Raw genomic sequence first — 12,200 nt, 5'->3', positions numbered from 1 at the left:
AGAAAATATTTACTTTCCTTTAGAAGTAACAAACGTAGGAGAAATTCCCCTTTTGTTTTCCCACATTGTTCCTACTATTGACAAAACTGTTTTCTTTTAGAAGATCCACAGCTAGTACTATAGGTAACTAGTACACTAATTATCTATAGTAATGTTCTTGCCATATTTATAGTGGTTGGAATAGTCTTTTTACAATGTCAGATGAACTGGTACTGACCCTGAAGGAACCATCTAGCTGTGCACCGCAGTATAAAAAATAGTCCACCAGTGCATAAAATCTTGATTTCGTAATTTGCTGGTTTGTTCATTATATACTGCTGGAACCCACGTCGGCACCGAAAAGTTTCAAGTTTCTCATCAATAGTGGCATACTCACCTAAACTATAGGAATCTTTACATTTTGAAATAAATTTTTCAAGGAAATCTAACTGCGGCTGTTTTATCAAAGCATTTTATCTGTGGCCTGACTAGCAATTTATTGAAACTCCTGCAATATGAAAGAAATAAAAATTGCTTATAGGATATAGTTGTGTGAAAAATTTCAATACCTGCAAGGTCCTTTACATTGAGGTGCCATGACTTGTGAAGGCCAGACACATATTAAAGTCCTATATAAGTCCTTTCATCTCGACCACGTCCATAGCTTTTCCATTTCATATTTATAACGTAAAGCAATCTCAGAACTACATAAATTGGGCATTCTACAATGATTGATAATATTGTATTATCAATAAGAATATTCCAATTACTAAACGGATCAGTTAGATTTCTGGCTTCTCTTACAGGTCCTGGAAGACATTACGCGAGTTATAATATTACATGAACAAACTCTTACATTTTGTCTAAATTTCTTTTCCCCCCCACACACACACTTTTTCCATCTTTTCCAATAAAATCATTGATATCATCTTTTTCTTCTGTATCTGTGTTATGTTCACTAAATAGTTCACTGTCAGATTCATCTTCACCACTTTCAAGTACTTCTAATAATTCTCGCAGTAGCCGTTCCATCTCCAATTCATATGAACATGTTCTTTTTTGTCACAATGTACTTAGAAATCTTTTAAAATATAATTTCAGATACTTTAAAATCGCTTGAGAGCAGATATATTTACTGTTACACTCTAGAAACAAATTTCACAAATAAATATTCCTTCATACCCACAATGGAAAATCGGTTCTGGAACAAATTGGGATTATTACACTTTTTTTTTATGTAGGAGTGGGATATAATAACCCCTTGTGCTTTCGAGTAGGTTAATAATCATTCACTGATGAAATATTCTGACTAGTTAAGTTACCAATTAGGAAAACACAAAATAGTTTCTTTATTTCATCCTCTGCTATATTAAAATATGTTCCAACAAATGGATACAACTTGCAGTCATTCAAGGTAGACTTTGTTTATCCCGTCTTTTTAGATAATTTGCCATTTCACTAAGGATGGAGGAAATTTTTGTTTTAGCACATGACTATTTCTTTGATCCACTTGAATCAGAAAGCATCTTTCTAAACGAAGAAATAACATGATATGCAGCATTCGAAGCAATTTTCTGTCCAATCAAAAATCTGTGTAAAAGAACACTTGGCCCAAATAATACTAATTTTAAAATCAGTCAGATTTTTTAATAGATTTTTGTGCTAGTTTTCAACATTCTTTTTGGTTATTATTTATTTCAGATGGTTCGTAACATCACTTTTACCACCATGACATTATAAAATCACATCCACAAGTTACTAAATTCTTGTTTTTCTTGCATGATTCTTTAATACCTCCTTGTAAACTGATAAAATACTAGAAATATTTTTTGTACTCATTTTATCAAATAACATGCATGCCATACTTTACACTATTTCATATATTTTCAATCAACAGCTCACATGATTCCAAGTTAATGAAAAAAATTTTTGACAAAAATTACACCTCCCCCCACCCAAAAAAAATCACCCAACACAAAAGCTAGATATTCTGAAACAATCAAGAAGAAAGATATATGCTTTGATTTTATATAATCGCAGTAAATTATTGGAAATTTTATGGCATTACACAATACTGTTAAAAAATTAGCAAAATTGCAAAATCGTGACCGAGATTTTGCCAAAAGAACCTTATAAAATGGCAATTAATCACTAAACTTAGTGGCACACAATATAAAAATACAGAAGTGACGAAATCTTCCCTCTAAGTGCAGGAAATGGATTTATCTGATTACAGCTGGTGAAGAATGGTAATCTCAAAGCTAACAACAGGCTTACCATTTCGTCACCACATAATATGATAAAAATATGTGCCAAAACAGATCTGCTGACAAATTGCGGTAACTGGACAATTTTTGGTATCTCTACAAAAAATACAAAATACTCTTACTCCCCAGGTGCAATAGCAACAATTAGTTTAGACATGATTTTAATTATCTGTTAAACAAAAAACAAAAACAAAAAATAAAGAATTTTGTCAAAGATCTTTCCCCCCTCTTTCCAAGATTTTTATTATTATTTATTATGAAACGCAGTTTTTGTTCACAAATCCTTCACGCAAAAAATTATAAAAACATCAGTTTTCACAAAAATTATGAAAAATTGATAGATGTGTCCCACCCCCATTAAGGAAGATTCACATAGTACTTTGCTTTTCCAGCATACAGAAGAAAAGTAAAAAAATTGTTTTATGTTATAAAAAAATATTGCTCAAACAATTACAAAAACACTGACATAAAAATAAAATGACAATTTTTTAATTATACAGAGTATAGAAAATATAAACAATCCAAAAGAAATATAAAATTTACCTCTCATCTGGAGGGGGAAAATCGGGTGGCCCGAATGGACTATCCTCTTGCATGCCTGGAGCAAATGGAGGAGGAGGTCCAAATCTATCAAATTCTCCTCGAGGAAACCTCCTACCTCGTCCTGGGAATCTTCCTCGACCAGGAAATCTATCATCAAATGGTGGGAATTCTTCTCTAAATGGTGGAGGTCCATACATATCATCTTCAGGAGGATATCTATCAAAGTCTCTCTCCATCATGAAACGTTCATCTTCCATAGGTGGAAAAGCATCCCTCTCAGGACCTGGTGGAAACCTTTCTCTATCAGGGCCTGGACCAAATCTTTCTCTTTCAGGGCCAGGAGGAAAACCCTCTCTGTCAGGGCCAGGAGGAAACCTCTCTCTTTCTGGACCAGGTGGGAATCGCTCTCTGCCATTTCCTGGAAGTAGTGGTTCTCTTTCACGTGCAGGAGGAAATTGTTCACCTTCAGGGCCAGGAGGAAACTGCTCTTCTTCAGGACCAGGAGGAAACCCTTCACCTTTGCGACCAGGAGGAAACCCTTCATTTTTGCGACCAGGAGGAAATCTGTCTCTTTCAGGTCCTGGAGGAAATCGATCATGTTCTGGACCAGGTGGACCAGGAGGAAATCGATCACGGTCAGGTCCAGGAGGAAAACGATCCCGTTCAGGTCCAGGCGGAAAGCGTTCTCTTTCAGGGCCTTGTGGAAAACGGTCTCTTTCTGGTCCAGGTGGGAAACGATCCTGTTCATGGCCAGGTGGAAAACTATCTTGGTCAGGACCAGGAGCAAAGCGCTTCCTTTGAGGACCAGGAGGAAAACCTTCTCTTTCTGGTCCAGGTGGGAAGCGATCCCTGTTCGGGCCGGGAGGAAATCTACTTCTTTCAGGTGGTCCTGGTGGGAAAGGGCCTCTTTCAGGACCAGGTGGAAATGGGCCTCTGTCAGGTCCAGGAGGAAATGGGCCTCTGTCAGGTCCAGGAGGAAATGGGCCTCTGTCAGGTCCAGGAGGAAATGGTCCTCTGTCAGGTCCAGGAGGAAATGGCCCCCTGTCAGGTCCAGGAGGAAACGGACCTCTGTCGGGTCCAGGAGGAAATGGGCCTCTGTCAGGACCAGGTGGAAAAGGGCCTCTGTCGGGTCCAGGAGGGAATGGGCCTCTGTCAGGACCAGGTGGAAATGGGCCTCTTTCAGGACCAGGTGGAAATGAACCCCTTTCGGGACCAGGAGGAAATGGACTCCTTTCAGGGCCAGGTGGAAATGGACCCCTTTCGGGACCAGTAGGAAACGGACCTCTTTTGGGACCAGAAGGAAACAGTCCTCTTTCAGGGCCAGGAGGAAATGAATCCCTTTCACTATTAGGTGGAAACCTTTCTCTTTCAGAATCAGGAGGAAATCTTTCAAATGCAGGTGGTGGAAAAGATTCATCAAATCCATCGGGGGGATATGTTCGTGGCTCCTCTTGATATGGAAATCGGCCTCCAGGAGGAGGATTCTGTCTTGGTCCTGGTCCAGGTTGTTCTTTAGGAAATTGTGAATCTCCTTGGAAATCCTCAGATGGATATTCAAATGCTGGAGCTGACCCATCTGTAACACTAATTTAAAACAAAATGAATAAAGAATGAAAACATCATAAATTAATTAAAATTTTAATATATGCATACTAATAACTAAATTTACTTATTTACTTTTCATTAAAATTTCCTGAATTGTCATGAAATCCAGGTGGTCCTTTATTCAAATTTTCTCCAGGTCGATTTTCAGCTTCATTCTCAGACTGAAAAAAATCAGATATTAAATTAGAAAAATTTTAAAAAGCAACAATTTTTACCTTAAAACAACAACGGGGGAAATTAATTATACACTTCATCAAGTTTATACATTTTAATTACTACTCAATAGTTAAGGAAGAGGAAGAATAAATTCTAAAATATGTAAAATGTTAGCCATTGGTCTCCCTCCAAAAAAAGTAGTATCCAAATTTTTAAGAAAATTTATGAAGCAGAACATCTCTCCAAATTTTTTAAGTAATATTATTAAACAACTAAGAGTGGACTCTTGTCAGAATTAAGATCAGATTCCATTTAAAAAAATTATATTTGGAAAAAAAATACATTTTAACATGAAAAACAAACCATAAGGCTATAATGATATTCAATAAAAATGCACAGCACAGTCTGAAATCTTTGTTAGAAAGAATATACAACAGAAATGAACAGATAAATTCAAAGGCAGCTACAATGACTAATTACAGATGAATGAAAATCCAGCTATTTCAATTATTACATGTTTTCTATCTAAAGATGATACTACATTTTATTGATAAATTTCCCTTAACAAATGAATTAAACACAACAGCTTAAGGTCACAGGTGAAAGGATACTTAATTGCAGCATGCATGATTCAATCTAACTGCTGCTGTAGATGTAATTATAAGGTACGAAATGTAGCCACTAGCAATGATTTTTTATGACAATAAAATTCTTATCACATATTCAGATTATCCTAAATCATTGATCATAGAATTTTTTTTTTAATTATGCATTATTTCATGTGAATTTTCTAATAATGTGTAATACACACACACACACACACACACAATGTGCAAACAGAAAATGCTCAAGCGGATACCTGAAATTATCAAACTGATTTAGGTGAACTCAATGCTTTGTATGAATATTCAAAACAACTGCCACAACTGTTCAGACTGTTAAAGCTGCTCACGATGTTAAAACTGGACATCTGCCGAGATAGGCAAGGCTGTTAAAACAGAAGATTCTGCACATGACATCAAAACAAAAGAAATGGATTAAGCTTGAGGAAGAGAACTCTGAGAAAGTAACCTAATCAGAAAAATAACAGATAAGGAAAGCACTTCAACTTCTCTTGATAAACCAGCCAAGCAACTTCTTCAAGAACATGATATTCCGACTTTGGGTCATGCAGTCTCAAACTAACTTGATTCCTTAAAAACAGATGATCTGGATGCTCTTCATGAAAATTTTCACTGCATTTAAAAAAAAATAAATAAATAAATAAAAACCAGTTGGAAATGCATACAGCAGCTGATTCTATTCAACCTATGAAAAAAATAGTTGTCTTTAGTTATCTGCCTTTCATGAAGCAGAAGAGATTATTTTGATATTCTCATGCTAACGTTTTCTTCCACTGGCATAAGAGGGCATTAGTCAGCTTTAAGAAAGTGGATACTTGCCTTAACACCTTCACAGGAAAAAGGTGTATTTTGTTATTTAAATGGTATTAAAGCAGATATTAGAGTACTTTCTGCTGACACTAATCCAAAAAAAATGCTAAATGAACACAAAGAAAAATTTATTTTTTGATAAAATTCTCATAGAAGAAATTCGAAGCTCGAGTTACTACCTGTCCTTTTTCATGGAAATGCAATGCACTGATGTGGAAAAGCAGATTTATCATTGCTAAACACTCACAACTTCAATACGAAAATTAGCATTAAAAAGTACATGCTAGCAAAATATTCCTATGATGTGCTTTTGACGCCACAGGTTTAGCCACAGACAGATCACACGCAATATTAAGTCAGAATATGTTACAAGTGTACTCAGGATCTCGATTTACACCAGCAAACTTCCCAAGGGTGAAAAACAAAGAGATGTGGCTTTGATCACTTAGTAAAATCCTCTCCAATGCATTCCAAACCTAAAATTCAACCTCCTAGAATGAATTTTACTTCAATTAAATAAATTTGACTGATGATGCTGCTCCCGTTCACAGGAAAAATTCCTGAAAGCTGAATCTTGAACCTGAATACTAATACTGACAGCTGTGCATGAGATAGTCGAAATGTGTGTCAATGCTGTTAGGGAATTACTTAGATATCATGACCCTTACCAGCAAGTGCAGAAGGACTTTACTCTTCACTAGGAATACTGAAAATTGAACTTTCCATGGTGGAAATACTTGAAAAGGCCGAAATGAATTAATTTTAACTACACAGAAAAATTATTTGTAAGGAAGGAATTTGCTTCTCCCAGCTCACTGGTCACTGATGATCTCCCTGTCAGGACTCAGCCTCCAGACTGATGACTTTTCTAGCAGATCAGATATTGTGGCCAGTTCAGCTCGAGATTTTTATGTGCTCTATTTTATAATTAATAAGTGGACTGCAATGATGCTCAAAGGCTCAGAGCTTAAAGAACTTCACTTTCTATTTCCAGATCCTCCATAGAAAATTAATTTATAAACATTCAGGCGTAATATTAGGTATTAAATTCAGATAATTGGAAATACCTACTTATATGAAGTAGCCAAATGCCAGTATAAAATATCCAAGTATCTAAGTTCTATTAATAATGATTGCTGCCAAATTTTTCAAAATATAGATTAATACTTTTACTGAATTTTAAAACTATAGATCATGGATGTAATACAACTGAACCTTTCAAGTGAAATAGCTGCATTTGAAACAAGAAATTCAGAAACTTCTAGAAAAGAAATTGCACATTTATCATGCTTCATTCTTTTTGTCAACCGACCGCAGCTCTTTTTCATTTCAGGGAGGATGATTTCTTCTAGCAGCTTTTTAAGTAATATTCATATAAAAAAAATGTTTACTTTGTAAATTTCCAAGTAATAACGGCAATATTTTTAAACACATTCTACAACTTATCATACACTTATATCTGCCACATTCTAAAAAAAAAAATGCTAGCACTAGTTATCAGTCTTCCAAACAGTACGAACAAGCTTGACATTTCGATAATGACAGTTACCCTACCTTTAGTTCATTTATAGAACCTAATTATTTCAGATTTGGTGGGGGGGGCAGTGTACCAACAGTTTATTTATTACCACTGTTATATACTACCACAGATACCAGAATACTATGGATTCTTTTTTTTTTATAATCTATACTACTGTCATCTTTCTGAAAGCCAAATTACATAGGAATTATACCTTTCCTTTGTTTTCTGACGACTGCTTTATTTTTCTTAAATGTTCTCGCAACGAGTTTCTCTTAACAAAAGTTTTTTAGCTGGCAGGTAAACTGTGAACCAATTCTCGATCATTTTTTTTTTTTTTCACATCCAAAGCATGAGTTTAAAGCCATTTCATAATTTCAGGTTATGAATTTTCAAATCTGAATGAAGCTTTTGATTGCTATCTCACTTATAAAAAATGCCCGACATCCACTACAGCATACATATTAGTTCTATACTTCATTGGACTGTGCTGATATGCAACATTTGCAAAATTTTTTAAACTTCATCGTTACAAAAAGGAACAAATGTCAAAATGCCATATTTTGGCATTCACAGTGTTTTGAATAATGCCACTTATTATGAGTATTGACCTACCACTTCATTTCTTATTGTGAGTATTGACCTACCACTTCATTTCTTAACCACTTGCGCTACGACTAAGCTTCACAGTTGCGGTGCCGTGCGCTACAATATAGAAAGCGGTAAAGTGTCTCATTTACGCCGCTCCGCGTCTGCGAGTGCAATCCAGAGCTGTAACTTGAGAAATAAACAATCTCGTTGTTAGGCAACATGTGCACCACGTTATTTTCATTTTTGCGCGCAGTTCAAGACAAAAGCATCTCGACATGCATGGCACATCTTTTTAGCGCAAGTGGTTAATTTTCATTCATTTTTTTCCCAAATATATATCTGACATTTCTTCTTATTGTAATCTGATGTTAATCACCAATTATAAGATAAATAAAGTAAGAAAAAAACACTCCTCTTAGAGGAAAGGTATTGTTCACCAAAAGCAGAGTAAATTCCTGGAGAAAACAACTAACAGGAATGATGAGTAAATTCTGATAAAATTTTTTCTGTTTCATTTGTCTCAATACCTTTTGAAATATTTTACCATGGCTAAAATAGGTCTTCCACTGAAAGAGAAAATAATAATTCTGCAAAAGAATGGAATGAGCATCTGTACGAGCAGTGCTGTTCTGTAGTTTGTGAAAAAACAGTCTGTGCTTTCATAAGCATTTAAATAAACTACAATGTAAATCTGCAATTGACAGAACTTTCACCAGCATTTATAATAACAACATCATGCCAAAATAAGTTTGCAATAATTTGTGTAAAGCATTCGTGTTAAATAGCATCATTCCATTTTGGAAAGTCAAAAAATCTGAAAAGAATTTTCGAAATTAACATGAAACAAGAAATCCCCTGTGAATCTACCTTAAGAACATATTTAGATGCTGTACATATCAGTGCAGTTGAGAAGATCTGAAGTGAGGCTGGAGACAGCAAATTTGGTGAAATTTCTGTCAAATTTTATGGTCGACAGGAAGACACACAAGTACTTTTTCTGGTTAGAAAGCTGTAGTTTAGGAGGTGCGAAAAATCATGACCATTAGAAAATTGGGAATACTTCTTAAGTTTCAAAGGGTAAAAGCATAGTTGGCGTTACTTGGAATTTCATGGCTTTCTCATGTTTTCAATATGCTCTTTGTCACAGTAGTAGATGTTAAATTATCGTTTTTGCACTTGAAATACATCTTAACCCTCTAGCTGATCATCCTGTGATTTCCACAGGCAACTAAAATGTAGCAAAATTTGCTCATCCCGCGATTTCCTTTATTGAGGAGCGCACCGCATTTTTTCTCCATTTAATCATTGAAATAAATTATATACAGTATTAGGCGTTTAGTTTATGTTTTGGCCAACAAATATCGTTAGTAGTCCACTAAATTACGGCATTTGAAGGCACGTGGTTTTAGCGCTCAAAGTTCACTTTTTGCCTCTTTTTTCTTACAGAAATGGCTGCTAGAAAACATTCAGCGATTATCTTGAATATTTGATTAAATTATTGAATTATTAATTAGATTTATTGAATCTGGTGCAAAGACTGTGCAGTTGGACTCTGCCTTGAACCCTGTTTTGAACTCTACTAAACTGCTTTCTAAGGTATTTTTCCCTTAGCGCTTTATATTTTCTTAAATTTTATACATTTTACTTTTTTATATTATGCAATAAATAGAAATTAACTGTAATTCGACAGAAATTTATTTAAAAAACAAATTTTTTTTTTTGGTGATGACATCTGAAATTCGTTTTTCTGGCAACTTAGTTTCTCATGATAAAAATCTATATAAAAATATTTTCTAGAAAGAAAAAAGTGAATTTTTCAATTCTCCAATATACATAGATTTAAAATATATATATATATATATATAGCAATTTTGGAAGTGATTTCGGTCCCCAAATTGAGCAGTCAGTGGGTTAACAGATAGATGATATTTACCAACTGGTAGAAAAACTAAAAAATTTTTTGTGATATTATGAAATTGGAAAAAAATTTTTGTATCCGAGACTCCTTTCTGAAGTGTCAAGGTAGGGAATATCTTATCTGATACTAACGCACTGAGTTGCTTTACATTATAAAGATCTGAAATTTATCTTACCCATCTTCCAACTCCTCTGCCTCTTGTTCCTCGGCCACGGCCACGACCTCTTCCTCTAGCACGTCCACGTCCTGAATTCCATTTAAATTGTTCCTGTTGAGTCACATGAAATTAATTTACATTAATTACATTTCACAAAAACTAAAACAAAAACTGCAGCAATATTGATCTGATATCCATTAATAAAAATAACACAGCTGCAGGAAAAAATGAATGCTCTCCTTTCAAACATAAATGTTAACTTTTCTATTAACATAACACAGTATACTAAAAGATTTACTCACATCGGTTTCTGGAGCATATGTATTAGAATTCTCAAATCCTTCAAAATTCTGATACGTATCTTGACTGGGTGCATCTTTTCTAATTTGTCCATATTGAAATGGTTCTTTATTTCTTTCAAAATCTTTCATATTTTTGATATTCTAGAAAATATAAATCATACTTGAACTAATCATTGCTATAAAATTTCAATTTTACCATCTAAGAGAGAAGCTCAATGGACTAAAGTCTAAAGGAATAATACATGAATGGGTACATTTTCTAGAATATTTTTGATATTCTAGAAAATATAAATCACACTTAGATTAATCATTGCTATTAAAATTTCAATTTTACCCTTTAAAGAGAAAAGCTCACTGGACTAAAGTCTAAATAATACATGAATGAGTACATTTTCAACTTCTACAATACTAAGTAAATACATACATGTACATACAATATGTACATACAACACACTAAGTAAATAGCTAAATTCCTTCTATAAACACTACACTACACTACACTACAAATACTTTCTACAGCTTATTTGGGAAAGTGTGGTAGTGGGGGGGATTTTGCATAAATCATTTCTCACATACAATTTTTAATAGTGGAAAAAAATAGTTAAATAAGGGGACAAAATGTGCAGATTGCTCGTAATGAAACATCTATGAAAAATCATGAATACTGAAAAATCAACAATCTGCACACTTCAAATTACAGTTGAACACATTGAAAGACCATTAAAGCTTCAAAAAGTTGCAAAAAATATTTTAAAAAAACTTAGAAAATAAAAATAGTATTAAAAAAAATTAGAATTTGATCTTCAGATGAAGACCTCAGTATCATCTGAAACAATTTTAAGCACAGTGGTTGCAATAATTTTTACTCATTTTCCTTTTTTCGTTCACTTTTAACACAGGTTTTTATTCATAGCATTTTATATCATAGCATCATTATTCATAGCAACTATTTTATGCATTAATTGTTAAAATGTATTTATACCATATGATACTAAACAATTATCCTGAATTAAGTTATACTTTAATTGAAAGATGCTCAACATTTGATGACTTTCCCTTTTTAATCTTTCTTAATCATAACTCACATAAAATTGTTGTTTAATCCCAGTTATGTTTATACTAAATTTTATTATTAATAATTAGATTTTTCAATTTTACTTAAAAATAACTGATAACTTGAATTCAAATCATTTCAGCTAGTATAATTTCTGTCCAGGTAAAATTTATGTTCTATATACAATTTAGTTATATAATATAAGCTTGGAGGGGGGATTTATATTTTTTTACATTTTGGGATTCAAATACTTTTAATCATATAGTTTTATGCATTAATTGTGGTGCCTATGCAAAAAGAATTACTTTCATGTGTTACAAAATATAAATCAATTCTATGTCCTTGATTTGAAATATTTCTTAAAGCTCTGTAGCAAGAGCTGTTTTTTCACTTGGACAGAGACAGATGAAGACAATCACATCATTCAGAAGATTAATATTAGCACAATAAACTGATTTCAAAGAAGTTTTAAGGAAATGAATAAATGAAACAAAAACCTAAATGTGTTTTGTATTATGAAAATTATAAACTTGATTTACTGACAGAAATAGCATCTTTTTATCACCAGATACAATATGAATTACTTCCTTTTGAATAAGCATGGAATTTTATTCGTCTGACCTGCAGATGCCCACATCTTCAGCAATATTAGAGCCTAATTCATACTTAGTCCTAT

General features: G+C 33.6%; 1 protein-coding gene across 6 annotated transcripts in view; it reads right to left on the bottom strand.

The window, feature by feature from the left end:
• Positions 1-12,200, bottom strand: part of ZAP3 (protein) — a 207,186-nt gene that overhangs the window by 137,827 nt on the left and 57,159 nt on the right. For all 6 annotated transcript variants that reach the window (XM_035355227.2, XM_035355223.2, XM_035355224.2 and 3 more), the window contains 4 exons: positions 10,471-10,611; positions 10,187-10,279; positions 4,467-4,555; positions 2,790-4,373 (listed from right to left, as the gene is read on the bottom strand). In XM_035355227.2, the coding sequence (XP_035211118.2) occupies positions 2,790-4,373; positions 4,467-4,555; positions 10,187-10,279; positions 10,471-10,611 (1,907 nt within the window). The remainder of the gene's footprint in view (positions 1-2,789; positions 4,374-4,466; positions 4,556-10,186; positions 10,280-10,470; positions 10,612-12,200) is intronic.

The sequence above is a fragment of the Stegodyphus dumicola genome, chromosome 12, assembly GCF_044657685.1.
Source record: "Stegodyphus dumicola isolate Sdum_Otavi_A_Nest chromosome 12, ASM4465768v1".
NCBI lineage: Eukaryota > Metazoa > Arthropoda > Arachnida > Araneae > Eresidae > Stegodyphus > Stegodyphus dumicola.
This window is presented reverse-complemented; position numbering and strand designations above follow the sequence as displayed.